This window comes from Selaginella moellendorffii, unplaced genomic scaffold, assembly GCF_000143415.4.
Source record: "Selaginella moellendorffii unplaced genomic scaffold, v1.0 SELMOscaffold_6, whole genome shotgun sequence".
In the NCBI taxonomy this organism is placed as follows: Eukaryota; Viridiplantae; Streptophyta; class Lycopodiopsida; order Selaginellales; family Selaginellaceae; genus Selaginella; species Selaginella moellendorffii.
In genome coordinates, this window is record NW_003314267.1 from 1 (window position 1) to 12,328 (window position 12,328).

The following is a 12,328-nucleotide window of genomic DNA, read 5'->3' on the forward strand; positions in this document are numbered from 1 at the left end:
CTGTTTTTGAGTGACATTTTGTGCACTCACAATCTTTTAGTTTTTTAATAAAATATATTATAGAAGTAATTATTAAACTCATTATTCAAATAAACCTTCTATAAGCATTTACATTTAGAATTGAATTTGGTGGTTCCCATATCCCAAGAGGGGTATTGCAATTTATCTCTAAAAGGCAAAGTTTTTTGGCAGTATTTCACTCAATGTTTAGGATTGATCTATCTTTTCTCCAAATCTAGGATTTTAACTATTAAGTTTATTCTTCCTTTTCAAATTTTCATTGCATTCTTTTCTTCTACCATGCCACACTGTTGTTGATTGATAAATGTTTTATCCAAAGCTATAGATAATGTGCTGTTATTATCACCTAATAACATTGTCCTTGTGGCTTTAAATCAAACTTTTGGTGTTATAAAATGTGATCTTATTAGTGCTACTCTATTTTTTATTGTGTTGTCTATCTCCAACTTTTGTAAGACATAATTCCATAAATTCTTCTATTCTTAGTTTTCTGCTATTTCCTATTGATGTAGAGTGTGATTATAATATCAATTAGAGAGTTATAAATTATGTAGTTCAATTTGTGGAAAATGTTTAAGGCTTGAGTTTTTATGGATCATTAAAACCTTAGAGGATAAATAAGGATAAAATAGGGCTCTCTTATAAAATAATTACCCTTTTTCAATTGGCTTAAAGAGATAGAAATAGAGTATATTACATGTGGTATTAGAGCAAATAACATGTGTTTGATTCCCATTTATTAGTGATTACTTAAAATATAATATATCTTTGAGTAAGATATATTCTTTAAGTAAGGCATCCAAATATGATAAAATAACCTTTATAGTTCTTTTTCCATGAAATAGTATAGGTTTGTACTCTTTTTGAACGGATGATCTCCGATAAAGATTTAAGATTTACGGGGAAGTTTTGGGGCATATTATTCTAATTATTTAGTACCAAAAGTTAAATTCATGGATGAAGGTATCCAAATAGATAAAATAACCTTCATAGCTCTTTTTCCATGAAATAGTATAGGTTTGTAGTCTTTTCGAAGAAATAATCCCAGATAAAGATTTGAGATTTAGAGAGGAGTTTTAGGTTATATTGAACTAATGGGTAAATTAAATATGTGAATGCTCAAGTTGAAGATTATCTATAGTACTATATCACAGTGGACTAATAGGACTGGGTTTAGCATTTAATCTTATAACAATGCATTTCATAGTGTTATTGGTTGATTCATTTAGTATCTTTAGTTGGTTTAAGAGGAGAGAGATAGACACTTTTGATGAGGAATTTGATTATTTTAATGATAGCTTTAGAGATGAGTTAGAGATTTCATAAGGTATGTATTAATTATTCAATTTGCCATTTAATATTTCTTTTTTACTTTATGCTCTTTTTAAAGTTTTTTTGTCAAAGCCACCTTCTCATATTCCTCTTCATATGCAATATTTCCTTCTCCTAGCACATTAATTATTTATAATCTTTATATGATTATCATTCTAAATCTAGTATTGAGTTGAATGTTTTTTATCTTTGTCATACTAATTTAGATATTAAGTATATGCATGAAGACAAGAATCTTGTTTTATTTCATTATATTTGAATATTCCCCTATTCTAAGGGTTAGGTCATTTTTACTAGAGTTTTGGGTTGAGTGCATATCCTTGATTATGAATGTTATTGAGAGCATTTGTTTTACTATTGATGCTAAGGAATTTATGTATTCCCTTAAGAGTATAGACTGTTTTATAATATAATGATGGACTAAGAACAAATGATATGAATTGTGAAGTGAGTACAGACATAACAAGTCTAAATATAACATCTAGCCCCACGTAATGAATATGAATAAATACGATAGTAAAGTGAGGCCAAATATATATATGTGAAGTGAGGGTGAGTCTATTAAATCTAAATAGAGCCAGTGCTTTAGAACTTTTTTTTTCCTTTAAAAAAAGAATAAAGAGGATGTAAAAAGCAAATGAAATAACCAAAGAAAAGAAGTAGAAATTGTTCCAAGTTAACAATGATCTTGAAAGATGGCTAATAAACAGACTTAAAGACATGATTTATTATTTATTGCAATAGTGTTTTATGAACTCTTAAAGTCCTTTGTTTCCTTTTAAAGTTATGGTTTTAAGGTTGGTTTGAGCATTTGGCAATTGCACAAAGAGTTGTAATTGATACATTGGGATTTTATAGTCAATTAATATTTGTGCTATAGCTTTGGGTTTTGTTGTAATATGGTTGTCAGCAATTATATTAGTGGTTTCATGGGAGCTTCATGTTCATGTGACATTCAATAAATGTTTAATAGAAGCTTGAAATATTCCACCTAACTTATTGTTATTACCTTTTTATTTTCTAGAAGGGAGGATGGTGTAAAGTTTGTAAATACATATATATAAAAGTTAATAAAACTTTCTATATTTAATTATAATTCTTATGATTCTAAATTTAATTTCCATTTTCCTAGAGAAATGATGGTCAAAAAGCTAAAAACAATGCAAAGTTCTAACAATTCATTTTTTCACTACGGGTTTGTTTTTGTTCTTACAAGGACCAACATACAAGGAGATCATCATTGCTTGATGCCACTACCTCAAGCATCAGAGTGAACTATAAGAGACTAAATTTTCCTTTCTATTTTAATTATTTAACCACACTTTTGACCACTTAGAGGAGTTTTACTTATGACTTTTAGAAGTTTTTTTCCCGACTTAGGGACATGCTAGTCCTATGAATGGCATTTATGCCATTCAGCCTTTGCACTTGGTTTAAGTGCTCTATATATCTAATCCCACATAAACACCCCGTAGGTACAACCTATTACACTTAGCTCATGTGTTTATTCATGTTTGTCACATCAATAGTCCACGACTACCTATATCTCAATCCCATCTCCTAAAGACTGGTCTATTCATCCATATCCCCTGACCACACCTTAGCACCTTTAAGATGCTCAGAAATATAAAGAATACCATTCCCCAATCTCCCTCCATTGGTCCCCACTAAATCCCACTCTATCCACAATAGTGTTTGCCAACACCATTACTGAGGTTAGAGCTTAAAGGCCTAACCATTAAGTTCCATTGACTTTTGGGACTTTCTCACCACATGATCATGCTCTTGGTCATTATGCAAAAGGACTATTTCTCTTCCTTTCCACAGTTTAGGACTTTGGGATGATATTTCGAAACATTATAGCCTTATGTAAACTTTATAAATACTCTCCCCACCTTCCACCTTTAAGTGAATTTAGACTTCCTGGGAAGTCACCCAACCTTCCACCTTTAGGTGAATTTAGACTTCTCGGGAGGTCCCCCAGCCCAATACTATTCAAACCAAGAACACTTAACCCTAAATATCCCAAAACCCTTAACTGATTGGAAAAGGGGGTGCACTCTTATTCATAGGCCCTTTCCCTCTATATTTGAACCCCATGGACCATCTCTCGAGTCGTTCTCTTTAGTTGCTTACACCCTAGTTATGTGGCTAGAGCGAGGTTGCAATGAGCCATACCAAGTATTTAAGTAGGTAGTGCCACTCACACTTGGATTAGAAGCATTGACCATTCGATCTAGAGTTGGCTCTTGAACACTTCACCAAGTTATCCCACTTTGTTTGTCCATGTTCACTTTAGCCTTGAACACCTCAGTGGTTATATTATCACCCACTATATGGGTATAACCTTCTTTGGTCACACTATCCTTTCCTAGCCATATTAATTCCACTAGAGTCCTCCTTTACTATCCTTTTGAAGCTCATCAAACCTCCCAGGGTCTAAGAGATAATTGTTTTAGGCTTTCACCCTTGGACTTGCATTGGGACTTAGACTTGGACTCAAACTCGGACTCAGTCTTGGACTTGGTCTCGGTCTTAGTCTTGGTTTCGGTTTTGGCTTCGATTTCAGCTCGCTCTCAGTTTTCATCTTGAACTTGACCTTGGCTCCATCTTAGATTCCATCTTAGACTCTTTCTCAGACTCCATTTCAGATCCATCTCGGACTCTAATTCAGACTTTATCTCGGACTCCTTCTCGTATACCATCTCGCATCCATCTCAGATCCATCTCGGACTCAATCCTGACACTTCCATATATCATGTGTTGGTCCTTTTATGTCCTTTTTGTAGAGGTTTACTTATTGATTGCTTTGTGCTTGCACTTTGTTGGGAGTTTCATTCTTACTCTTAACTTTTTAAGTAAGAGTTTTTAATCTAAATGTGTTATACTCATTTAGCTTCCGATAAAGGAGAGGTTGGACTATGCTCAATGCCAATGGCTGCATCATTGCGAATAGGGCCTCATGGAGAAGCTTATAGGTGAAAGTTTTCAGCTGCTTGAGTATTCTTTTGCTTTTCATAGATTGAGTGTGACCTGGGACAGAGAGAAGAGATAATCATTTGTTGCACGAGAGTAATATGAAAGTGGTGATGAAATTGTTATGCAGGGAGTATGTTCGGGAGGAAGATATTGCACAAGGAGCTGAGGAATGAATGCTCAAAGAGTAAGTTTTGAATTCTTCTGGGCTTATAGCACTGGCTAAGCTGCTATACCTCCATAGTACAGGGCTCTAGCATGGGGAAGACACATGGGGTAATGTGTGAATGCCAAACAAACAGCGAGTTGGAGATGGTGCTATACTTCAAAGCATGGCTTTTTGTCCTTCATGAGAAGGTGAAGGGTGAGAAGATGAGCTCAGTGCAGTAGATGGATTCACAGATGGATTTGTCCAGTATTGCAGAGGCCGTGCACAAGAAATGGCTTGAAATGATCAACAGCAGAGCTGTAGACGATATTAGTGACTCACCGGATGTTAGGAACAAGAATCTACTCTAAAAAGAGTTTGAAAACTTGAAGCATGTACTGCCGGAAGAGGGGAAGGTGCAGGTGCTTTTTGTTTTTGATGAGGATCGCAGTCTTTGAAAAAGGTAAACATGCTTACAAAAGTTTTTATTGTAACTAATCGGGTGTCCTGTATAGCCGAGCGGCAAAGCTGCAGGAAAGTCCACATTCACAGATGCGCAATCACTTAAATCGTCCGAGGCTCCAACTGGTTAGCCAAGGACGAGTTTGGAGACTTTCAAACTGCTCAAGGGAGTCCTCCGTCTATATATGCTGTCATCTAATGCTCTGTGATAGAGTGGAGCTCATTTCATCACAGGCATTTGTGAGACACTATGAAAACTACGGTTACTGTTGTAAATAATACTGCCTGGTCTGCCAGTGCTTGTTTCCCTGAATTGCCTGTATTCCCGCAAGTAAGGAATGTGAGTTTACTACTTCAGAGTGCTGACGCTGTTGCTACTGACTCTGGTTGGTTCTCACTCTTTTAATTATCTTCTTTTCCTCCATGTGAAGTGAGTTGAGATGACAGTTGCATTCACACTCTTGCAGGGCCGATTGGAAAGACCAAGAACAAGGGTGTAAGCAATTTGTTTTGATGTTCCAGTTTTCTTTGCTGGGGCGCTTTCCAGTGCATAACACTGTTAGTTTTTAACGCTAGTTGAGACATGACACCAAGCTTCGTCTACTTGTGCCAGAATGACTAACAACCAAATGTAAACCTGTGGTGCAGATCAATCCATGAATAAGGGGGTATTGATGGTCGAGTCAGTTGTTCCTGCAAGAGAATTCATCCTTGGGTCCACATCCACAAAGACAAGTGGAGATTGGGGAGTAGTTTGCAGGCTCGACAAGGACTAGTCGAAGAAAGCTAATATCCTGGATTTGCGGCTTTTAAGGCCTATTTATCAGGTGGTGAATATGGACCTTACAGAAGGATGAACCCAATATACTGCAAGAACTCTATTCCCACCATGATGTGAGATTTCTCCAAGTTTACAAATGATCTAGGACGGAAGCGCCCAAAAGCTGCCTGATGTGTTGATTGGCATTAACACCCAACCGGTCAACACGTTTATAATCAGTCAACAAAATTCCTTAAGGAATTATATGCTAAGTGGAATATAATATTTATTGTTTTGATACTATTCCAATAATGTAAAAAACTATAACAATCAAAACAGTGTTGGGTAGAATATGCTGGCAATAGCACTTAAAAAACTTATATGCTCACTAGACCATCAAATTTAATCCTTAGAAAAATAATATTCTGTGAATCTTCTCAAACTCCCCCCAAAAATAGAAATTTAGTGATGATTACAATTATCTGTTGACTTTGATCAACTATATAACTATATTTTAAATGTTTTATTCTGTTATTATCTAAAACTCAATACTAAATTCTTTGAATTAATAATAATACTTAACTGAATTAAAGTGAGACTAAAATTAAAACTGAAATGAAGAAAGTGATATCAATTCTAATATTCAAATGGATTCTATTGTTAACATTAATATTTAAACATAAATTTTATGCTCGGTATTTTATGTAAGGAACTTTGATGTCAAAACATGTATTAAGTAGTTTGAAGATTGAAGAAGGCAAATAAATGGGTTAGAAATTAAACTGTTTGTTTAATAATTTACTTTTTAATTAAATCATCCATGGTCATCTTCCACTATTAAAGTACAGTTCTACCATGGAAATGTTAGACAAGATATACACCCCACAGTCATGGGAATCTATTTCCACTTCAAAGCCATCCTTTTGCCTCTGAGTCCAATCTTCATGCTATAACCCACACAGAGCAAAGATATATTATATCAATTGTAAGAATTGTGTAACATATTACATACCTTCCACAAATCTCTTACACTTGCTGTCACACTCGGTTCCAATCCAATATCGTACCAATTGATTGTGATTAATGCTCGCTTCCACCCTCTATTCCATGCTGCCATGACAATTCGATCCCCTGATAGAGGACCAGCCCACACCTGCGTGGTCACACAAAGCTTTGTCAGTGTCAAACAAGAAGTAATTACCTCAGACTGTCCTATTCGGCTCACTTTGCGTCCCTGTATTCCTAGTGAATCTACATTCCAAAAGAAAAAGACTGAGAAAGCAATGGCTCCAATCTTCAAGAACTTACCTTGATTTACTGCTATTATCTCAGTGTTCTTATAAATTTCAAGGTGTTCTTTTGTGATTGTTCTCAACTCACAGCCGATGATGAGAGGTGCCTGAGGCAAGGCACTCTAGTCTCAGTTAATGAGAAACAAGCATGCAAACCTTCATGATAGACCAAATGCTGAAATGTGAGCGATACTCAGCCAAAGACATTCGACCATTCCCCACTTGGAGCATGTCAGGGTCTGAAAGAGAGATGCTTGAGAAATTTATGTAAAGCCAACCATTGATCTCACCGTTCCAGCCTCCGGGACCAGCATAAGATGCCCACAAATTGTTGTCATCCGCTAGCAACTCTATGCTGCAAGCGAAACTGGTCAGAAAAGGGAAAAAGAAGAAGATCCAGGAGAACTTTACCGTGGCCATCTGTCTTTCACGTCAAGTGATGTCCGCCAGCTATTTGCATACTTCCCAGCCCACACGGCTGGATGATCTTCTCCCCTAAGCACAGAAACATGAGCTCTCATATCGCAAGAGATAGCAAGAAAACAAAAATTTAATTACCATTCACACATTGCATAGAAGATAGGACGCCCGCTTTTGTTGAGAGCCTCGCTCATCACAGGGTACCTACAAGAGTTTCGCGGTGGTGTTGCTCCATTCCTTAGATGAAAACGTTGTCTGCGTACCGAGCATGAGAAGGCCGATTTTTCTTGTGAAAGCAATTGTCGTACTTGAGATAGTCGATTCCCTGGACGAGAAGAAATAACTCAAGTGACACTGAAACGGAACAAAATCAGCATGTTTACTGTACCCACGAAGCAAAGGTTCGTGCATCTCGAAACTCGTGGCCCTCTGAAGCCGCTCGGTGGCATTTGCAAGTCATTCTCCTGGAAAATGTCTGCAGATGATAAGCTTCCACTAGTTACAAGTTTTCTAAACTCTCTGGACAACTTACCCAGCATCAGAATATAGTCCAAACTTCATCCCTCTCTCGTGAGCATAATCCGCGAGCGCTTTCATGCCAGAAGGAAATGTTTTCTTATCGGATCGCAAATTTCCCTGAGAAAGAATGCCTTGGCACAAAAGAAGAAAAGGTAAAAAGAAACGCTTACCTCCTTGTCACGCTTATAAGCGGACCAACAATCATCTGCAAAGAAAACATTGATTTTCCGAGAAGCTGGAATCACATTCATACCAACAATCACGTAGTTGTATCCATAAGATGGAAGATCGAGCCGAACCAAAGCATCCACTGAAGCACCAAAGTTCTACTTGGAATGACTCGAAAGTTTCACGAGAGCTTACTGTTCCCGTAGACGATCTTCTCGTTAATAGTGCATTCGTAGAAGTTCCATCCGCTCCACCTATAAAAGAAAGCAAAAACGAAAAAAAGGTCGTTTTTGAGCTCTACCTTGAGAGAAAGAAAGAATGTAGCCACAAAAAAGAAAGAACTCACACTCACCCCATCAATGGCGTTTGTCCCAATCCATTGTCATACACCATTCTTCTTTCCAGCGGCACGGCCTTCCTGATATCCCACTTGGTGTGCGTTCGATCAAACAGCTGCGAGCAGCCCAGCCGGCCCCTGGCCTTCCACGCGAAGATCGCCACGGCAGCTACAATCCCTAGATTCCGCCAGAACAGGTACTCCATGGGCACGCGCTTAGAAATCCACTGGAGCCGCTTGGCGCCAATGACTCGCACCGCAATGCCGGAGGCAGCGCCAACGATCCAGCACCAGTAGGCGACCATGGATCGAACGAAAATGCTGGAGCGATTCCTCATCGCGAGCCCAGCAAGAAAATCCCTCTCGCAAGAAAAATCTTTCTAGGGCTCATCCACACCAACGGTTTAAACGCTATCATCGCTACAAGGAATCGAACCATTAACTATAAAAAGGCTTAGATTGATCAAAGGATCATATAGCGATCGAGAGAGCATATTACAGTGGACAAGGAAAGAATCTTCTTCTTCCTACTAGTTAGAAAAGGAGAGGAAACGAGAAATTTTCCAGAGATTTCTTCCAGGCTCTAGCCCCCAAATCCGTAGAGCGTCCTTCCCTGCCGCTTGAGCGCGTACACCACATCCATGGCGGTGACCGTCTTGCGCCGCGCGTGCTCGGTGTATGTAACGGCGTCCCTGATCACATTCTCCAGGAAGATCTTGAGAACTCCCCTGGTTTCCTCGTAGATGAGACCGCTGATACGCTTCACGCCGCCCCTACGAGCCAGGCGCCGGATTGCCGGCTTGGTGATGCCCTGGATGTTGTCGCGGAGATGCTTGCGGTGGCGCTTGGCACCGCCCTTGCCCAAACCCTTTCCTCCCTTTCCCCTTCCAGACATTGCCGCCGCGACGAGAAGATTACCTGAAGAAATGGAAGGCGGAACAGCAAATCGAAGAACCCTAGACTCTGTTGCCCGGAGCTTCTTCTTTTGGAAGATTATATAGCTCCGGCAAATCGCAGTGGTCGGATCCGACGGCTCTCCATCGCTCAAGTTGTGTTTGTTTGCGGCGAATCTGGACCGCTGGATGAAGCATCGACGGTGGGGCTGTGCGGATCACTACACGGATCGCCACGGTGGACAAATGTGTTATGCTTTTGATTAAAACGATATGTTTATTAAGGCGTTTATTAAACTAAATGTGATTAACAGCCATAGCGATGGGTTCTTCCCGAGTAAGCTTGTAGAGCATACGAAAGCGATGAATCGATGTTTCTTCTCAGCTCTCCCATGTAACTGCGAATGGAGAAAAAAACTCTTTCAGGGAGATCTTGATGGAGCTTTGCGACTTACATGATTTCTGTGAGCTTGATCCTCCAGGGGGGAAAGCCTTGGACGGAGTTGATCTTGCCAAACACAAGCATGAGCTCTGGATCGGGTTTCCAGCGTCCTTGAAGAAACCAAACAAAAAAGAGGATTTTGATCGTCAAAAGCATGAAACGAAAGAGAAAAAAACTCTCTCTTTCTCACCGATTTGCTTGAGAGACTCGTTCAAGTCAGTCTCTGTGAGGCTGTTGATCCGCTCCAGCTGATCCTGCCGCGAGGAACCACGGAGGTCGTCATGGATCCTCCGCGCAGCCTCGGCAATCGCGTCTTTTCCATCGCTCATGGACAGAAGCTCCACCACCATTCTCGGTTCGCTCTTTGTTCTAATCGGATTTGATCTGGGGAAAGGGTCCACTCCGTTGGAAAAATGCTGGATCGATTACAATGCCAACCAAGGTTTAGCAACGTAAAGTAGAAAACGGAAGAAGATACGTACGAAGTCATGCTTTAGTTGCCGTTTCCAGGTAGAAGACACGACTCTTTTCTCAAGATACGTGCCATATCTCTTCAAAATGCCTGCGTCTCTACACAAACGAGGAACTCATAAACTAAAAGTAGCAAGGAGCGACAAGCTCATCGAAAAAAATCACAACAAAAGAGATCAAACAAAAGAGAGCTAGGAAAGGAAAATCGAACCAAGGTTTAATAATCCATCCATCACAAAATCAATCGATCCAGGGAAAAAAAAGAGAGGAACCATACCTTCCATGTCGTAGAGCGCAACCTGGCGAATTCCCGCCGCCGCCAGAAAAACCAGCAGCTCCACGATCTCGTCCCGGCCCTTCCTCGCCGATTCCCCGTCCACGACAATGGCGACGACGCGGGGCTTCTTCGTCACCGATCTCCACGCGAATCGCACAGATCCGGTGGCGATGGCGATTCCATCCAGGAATCGCTGGAGAATCGCGGCGCAGCTCGCGATCGCGTGGAGCAAATGCCACACGACCGCTGCCCACACGGCTCCCATGCCCAACCTAGCCCACGAGAATATGCTCGCTTCAGTCCAACAAGGTCAAAAACCCTAAGATAGAACGAATATTCTTGTTCTCTTAAGCAGTAGGTTCTCAATGAGTTTCTTCAATGTTGTGCTTTCTCTCAAGGTTCTTTGGTTGGGTTTTGGTTCTTCTTTATATTTATATATTCATTCATTCATATACTACTTCCACTGTGGTGTGGCACCATGAAGCATAAGACCAAAAGATTTAGAAATGTTATTTTGAAAAAGATAGTCATTGCAATGCTTGCACTGATATCCATGTATTCCCACTCTTGATCTTTGATGCCTCTGCTCCATACAGGCTTTGACCTCTATACTCCATACTCTATAACTGACTCAATGTGGTTGTTCTTGGTCTTGTTATGGAAATTTTTGCACACTCTCTTTGTTCCATACTCCTTTTCCTTTCTCCCTGGCACCATTCTTGAAATTGACATAGGATTCAGCTCCAATTTCGTCTTGACTATATTGACGTGGCTAAAATCTTGCCTAGTGCTGAACATGATGTTTTCATTATCTTGGTTCACAAGGTGTGTGACTTTTGTCTTGCCTTGGCTCTTGACTTGATTCCTGACTTCTTCCTTCATCTGAGAGGGAGGCCTTGGGCTCACAACACATCATGGAATATTGCTGATATCCCAGCTTTTCTCCTGGCACCTTGCTCCACCAGCCAGGTTCCATCTAAACTTCTTTCTATAGCAAACTTAAAATTTGGAATGGACCATTTCAAGGCCAAAGCTTGTGAACATGTAGCTCAATGTTTTGTTAAAAAAATCACAATATAGACCACTATTAATTATCATATACAATCAATCTACTTTGTAAAACACTCAAAAGGAAACAAGTAGTGATAAACATTTTTATAATCATTGCCCTTTTTTAGTATGGAACTTATTTCTTATAGATTTGGATTGTTTTGCATTGCTGTGAACCAACAGTGGGTCCCTAGGAAAAGAAGGCTATATTAAATGTATGTTGTATAAGAAACTAAAGAGAATGACTCGAGAGACTATTTATAAAGGTTCAAATATAAAGAGAAAAAGTTTATGAGCAAAGAGTATCCCTTTTTTTCAATTGGTTAAAGGTTTTAGAATACTTGGGGTTAAACATCTTTGGGTTTGTAACATTTTATGAAGTTTAAATTCAAAAGATACACCAATGTATTTCTTGGGAAATTTAAATTCAAAAGCTTACACATTAGTGTAAGAGATTGAATTTGGGTAACAATAATAATGACTATGGTGAAAGTAATATTTTATATGATATATGGTGCTATAGAGGTGTTGTGGAGGTAGTTATGGTTAAGAAATGTAAAGGATCCACTTCTACATGATTGAAGCAAAATGTAAAGTTGGGTAAGAGGAATTATTAGCTAGCTTAAAAGCATCTATATTAATTGACCATTAATTGAGGACATTAGGAGGGGATGGTAAGATGCTTATATAATATAATAAGCTTAATTTATACAAAGGGCGATTTTAATTCTTATTAATTTTATAAATTATTTTATTTCAT

At 39.1% G+C, this 12,328-nt stretch overlaps 3 protein-coding genes across 6 annotated transcripts; all 3 read right to left on the bottom strand.

The window, feature by feature from the left end:
- Positions 1–6,469: 6,469 nt before the first annotated feature.
- On the bottom strand, positions 6,470–8,799 carry LOC9652199 (alpha-galactosidase). Of its 4 annotated transcripts, none has more exons than XM_024670544.1 (15): positions 8,451–8,799; positions 8,294–8,352; positions 8,184–8,240; positions 8,101–8,135; positions 7,944–8,047; positions 7,800–7,875; positions 7,720–7,736; positions 7,550–7,666; positions 7,403–7,486; positions 7,282–7,346; positions 7,148–7,230; positions 7,008–7,098; positions 6,901–6,950; positions 6,712–6,852; positions 6,470–6,646 (listed from the first exon to the last, which is right to left on the bottom strand). In XM_024670544.1, the coding sequence occupies exons 1-15, from the start codon at positions 8,771–8,773 to the stop codon at positions 6,524–6,526; spliced, it is 1,425 nt and encodes a 474-aa protein (XP_024526312.1). In that variant the 5' UTR covers positions 8,774–8,799; the 3' UTR covers positions 6,470–6,523. The 4 variants fall into 4 exon arrangements, with proteins under 4 accessions (XP_024526312.1, XP_024526313.1, XP_024526310.1 ...); XM_024670545.1 differs by having other exon boundaries at positions 7,550–7,615; positions 7,675–7,736; XM_024670542.1 differs by having other exon boundaries at positions 6,712–6,950.
- A 74-nt stretch (positions 8,800–8,873) lies between these two features.
- On the bottom strand, positions 8,874–9,407 carry LOC9635312 (histone H4). Its single transcript, XM_002965697.2, has one exon. The coding sequence runs from the start codon at positions 9,328–9,330 to the stop codon at positions 9,019–9,021; it is 312 nt and encodes a 103-aa protein (XP_002965743.1). The 5' UTR covers positions 9,331–9,407; the 3' UTR covers positions 8,874–9,018.
- A 178-nt stretch (positions 9,408–9,585) lies between these two features.
- LOC9635313 (dehydrodolichyl diphosphate synthase complex subunit nus1) lies at positions 9,586–10,816 on the bottom strand. Its single transcript, XM_002965698.2, has 5 exons — positions 10,519–10,816; positions 10,253–10,332; positions 9,961–10,186; positions 9,784–9,880; positions 9,586–9,726 (listed from the first exon to the last, which is right to left on the bottom strand). The coding sequence occupies exons 1-5, from the start codon at positions 10,781–10,783 to the stop codon at positions 9,636–9,638; spliced, it is 759 nt and encodes a 252-aa protein (XP_002965744.1). The 5' UTR covers positions 10,784–10,816; the 3' UTR covers positions 9,586–9,635.
- Between the last annotated feature and the right edge of the window lie 1,512 nt (positions 10,817–12,328).

Coding starts and splice junctions, on each gene's coding strand:
- LOC9652199 (XM_024670542.1), bottom strand. CDS start 8,773: ATGAGGAATCGCTCCAGCATTTTCGTTCGATCCATGGTCGCCTACTGG. Junction 8,241..8,293: donor GAAGATCGTCTACGGGAACA/GTAAGCTCTCGT, acceptor TTGGTGCTTCAG/TGGATGCTTTGGTTCGGCTC. Junction 6,647..6,711: donor GTGTAAGAGATTTGTGGAAG/GTATGTAATATG, acceptor TGTGGGTTATAG/CATGAAGATTGGACTCAGAG.
- LOC9635312 (XM_002965697.2), bottom strand. CDS start 9,330: ATGTCTGGAAGGGGAAAGGGAGGAAAGGGTTTGGGCAAGGGCGGTGCC.
- LOC9635313 (XM_002965698.2), bottom strand. CDS start 10,783: ATGGGAGCCGTGTGGGCAGCGGTCGTGTGGCATTTGCTCCACGCGATC. Junction 10,187..10,252: donor GGCAACTAAAGCATGACTTC/GTACGTATCTTC, acceptor TAATCGATCCAG/CATTTTTCCAACGGAGTGGA. Junction 9,881..9,960: donor CGAGTCTCTCAAGCAAATCG/GTGAGAAAGAGA, acceptor GGTTTCTTCAAG/GACGCTGGAAACCCGATCCA.